Raw genomic sequence first — 2,500 nt, 5'->3', positions numbered from 1 at the left:
TTGGTCGAGTCTGCCAGCTGGAGAGGAAGATGGCCACGGAGAGTCCATGCCTTTGGCTCACAGTCTCATTCATGCCCTATGTGTATGTTGCCTTTATTCCTCTTTTTTCTTTTCAGTGTGGAAATTTATGTATTTGATGTTTTTTTTGTTGTTTTTTTTTTCTTGTGGTCATAATGATTGCTTTGATTAAATGTTTCTTATATATAACTTTCCTCCTTTTGTAGGATTTGCTGTTCTGCCCCGATTTCACAGTGACAACAAATAAGAAGTCTGGTCCAGTAAGTAGACTGGAGACTACTGAGAATAGTGTTTGAATCAGTGTGCTCTTATTTTGAAAATTAGCCTAGAATTTGACATTAGAACTATATCTTTTTAAAGATCACCCCTGTATTTATATTTATTGTCATAACTTGTGCATCTATGATTAAAATTTGAACATTCTAAAGTTGGGATTCTTTTTAGTTAACATTGGCTAAGGCATATATATACTCAGAAATCTAATGGCTTTTGCCATCAGGACAAACATGAAGATCTCCAGAGTATCGACAGTTGCGAGTTCATCTGGGAGGCTGGGGTGGGATTTGCTCATTCTCCTCCTCATGTGCCAGCTCAAGACTTGAACCGAACTGAAATCCTGAAGCTCATCCTCACATGCTTCAGTCAGAGCATTTATCAGCCTTCATCAGGTACATCAGAAACAAATGTTCAATCTCTATTATAGGTAAAAGATTTATAGATATATTGCAGTGTTAAGTTTAATTATTTTTTTAATTGATGCCTGTAGTACACTATTAGTTTGCATCTTTATTGTTATTATCATTATTATTATTATTATTATTATTATTATTATTATTATTATTATTATTATTATTATTATTTTACATATAGGTGACTCCACAGGTGCTTAGTCACCAAAGAGTCAGTTAGTAGGCCTATTGGACCTTGCCTGTTTACCCTATTCCTTGTTTTTTGTTTTTATATTTTACTATTAATATTGTTATTAGCCTGATCATGATGTATTCAGGGAGGAAGATAATGATGCAGATGATGAAATTTTTTATGATTATTAAATTTTTTCTCCTGAAAGTTCATGGAAAACGGTTCATAGGTAAGGACAGATAAGTGACTACTTTGTGGTTAAGCACTTTAAAATAGAGAGAAAAAAAAGAGAAAACAAACAAACATGGACATTGCATGTAGCTGCCATCATTAGGTTAAGTGAGAGAAATGTCACTATTATCTTCATAACTCAATATTATTTATTTTTTGTAAGCTGTGCCTGGAAAAGGTAGATGCAGCTATGATGTAAGTACGCTTTTTCTATATTGTATGTGTTACTTACCTTTACTGATATTTTCGTTCATTCAGACGGGACAGAATCTCCAAATCGCTGGATTGCCGTGTTCACTTCAGCTGACAATCGCCATGCCTTACCTCTCTTCACATCGTTGCTGAACATTGTATGCGGCTATGATCCAGTGGGATTTGGTGTTCCATATAACCACTTGCTCTTCTCTGACACTCGAGAACCACTAGTGGAGGTGGCACTTCAGATTCTCATTACAACCTTAGATCATGATGTGACAGCTTCTTTGTTGGAAATGGAAGAGGTCTGAACGGGAATATTAAAGAAATGTTGTTTGTGTACCGTGTTTGTGATTTATTGATATTAATGGAAGAAATATTGAAATAACTATGTTTAACATTTGAGTTATCATTATTTTGATTTTAACTTTTTATTTTGATAGGCAACAGTCCCAGATAATCTCTTCATTAATTACTTGAGTCGCATTCATCGTGAGGAAGATTTCTCATTTGTCCTGCGTGGTTTCACAAGGCTCTTGAACAACCCACTTCAGCAGACATATCTCCCACATTCCACCAAGAAAGTCAACTTCCACCAAGAACTGTTGGTTTTCTTTTGGAAGTTCTGTGATTATAATAAGGTAACTGGTCCTTAAGTCTGATATAAGTAGATCTTAAGATATTTTAGTTATTTGTCTACTAATGAAATGATATCAAGGTTCAAAAAGAGGATGTTCTTGAACTTATCACAATGTGATTATAAAAATGAATCTTTCTTTTTCAGAAATTCTTGTTCTATGTACTAAAAAGCAGCGATGTCCTAGATATTCTTGTTCCCATCCTTTATCACCTTAATGATGCACGAGCAGACCAGTGTAAGTAGATTCAATTGTTTAATTTTGTTTAGCTGTTATTTTACAGATTATCAAGAAAAAAGTGCCTATCAATCCTTTTAATCAATTTCAGCATTCATTTGTATCTGATGATTCAATTTTGTTTTTGTTTTGTTATATCATATGTAGATTAAGAGGAGGTTTTCATGTATGATACTGTGATATTACATTAGAGTGGAGTCTACATACTGTATACATTTACTACCTACAGCAAGAGTGGGACTGATGCACATAGGTGTGTTTATTCTCCTCCTGCTCAGTGGTGAAAGGAATTTTGGTGTCCGTCTTAACAAACCTTACAC

The 2,500-nt window shown here is 34.3% G+C and overlaps 1 protein-coding gene across 2 annotated transcripts in view; it reads left to right on the top strand.

The window, feature by feature from the left end:
• The window catches only part of LOC122254203 (protein HID1), a 17,475-nt gene that overhangs the window by 4,591 nt on the left and 10,384 nt on the right, over window positions 1-2,500 (top strand). For both annotated transcript variants that reach the window (XM_043017776.2, XM_043017775.2), the window contains exons 3-9: window positions 1-82; window positions 225-278; window positions 518-686; window positions 1,369-1,610; window positions 1,749-1,946; window positions 2,090-2,180; window positions 2,410-2,500. The exon at window positions 1-82 is cut by the window's left edge and continues 73 nt beyond it; the exon at window positions 2,410-2,500 is cut by the window's right edge and continues 35 nt beyond it. In XM_043017776.2, coding sequence (XP_042873710.1) covers window positions 1-82; window positions 225-278; window positions 518-686; window positions 1,369-1,610; window positions 1,749-1,946; window positions 2,090-2,180; window positions 2,410-2,500 — 927 coding nt within the window. The remainder of the gene's footprint in view (window positions 83-224; window positions 279-517; window positions 687-1,368; window positions 1,611-1,748; window positions 1,947-2,089; window positions 2,181-2,409) is intronic.

Source organism: Penaeus japonicus, unplaced genomic scaffold, assembly GCF_977035675.1.
Source record: "Penaeus japonicus unplaced genomic scaffold, GWHDUDI00000001_assembly GWHDUDI00000003, whole genome shotgun sequence".
NCBI lineage: Eukaryota > Metazoa > Arthropoda > Malacostraca > Decapoda > Penaeidae > Penaeus > Penaeus japonicus.
This window is presented reverse-complemented; position numbering and strand designations above follow the sequence as displayed.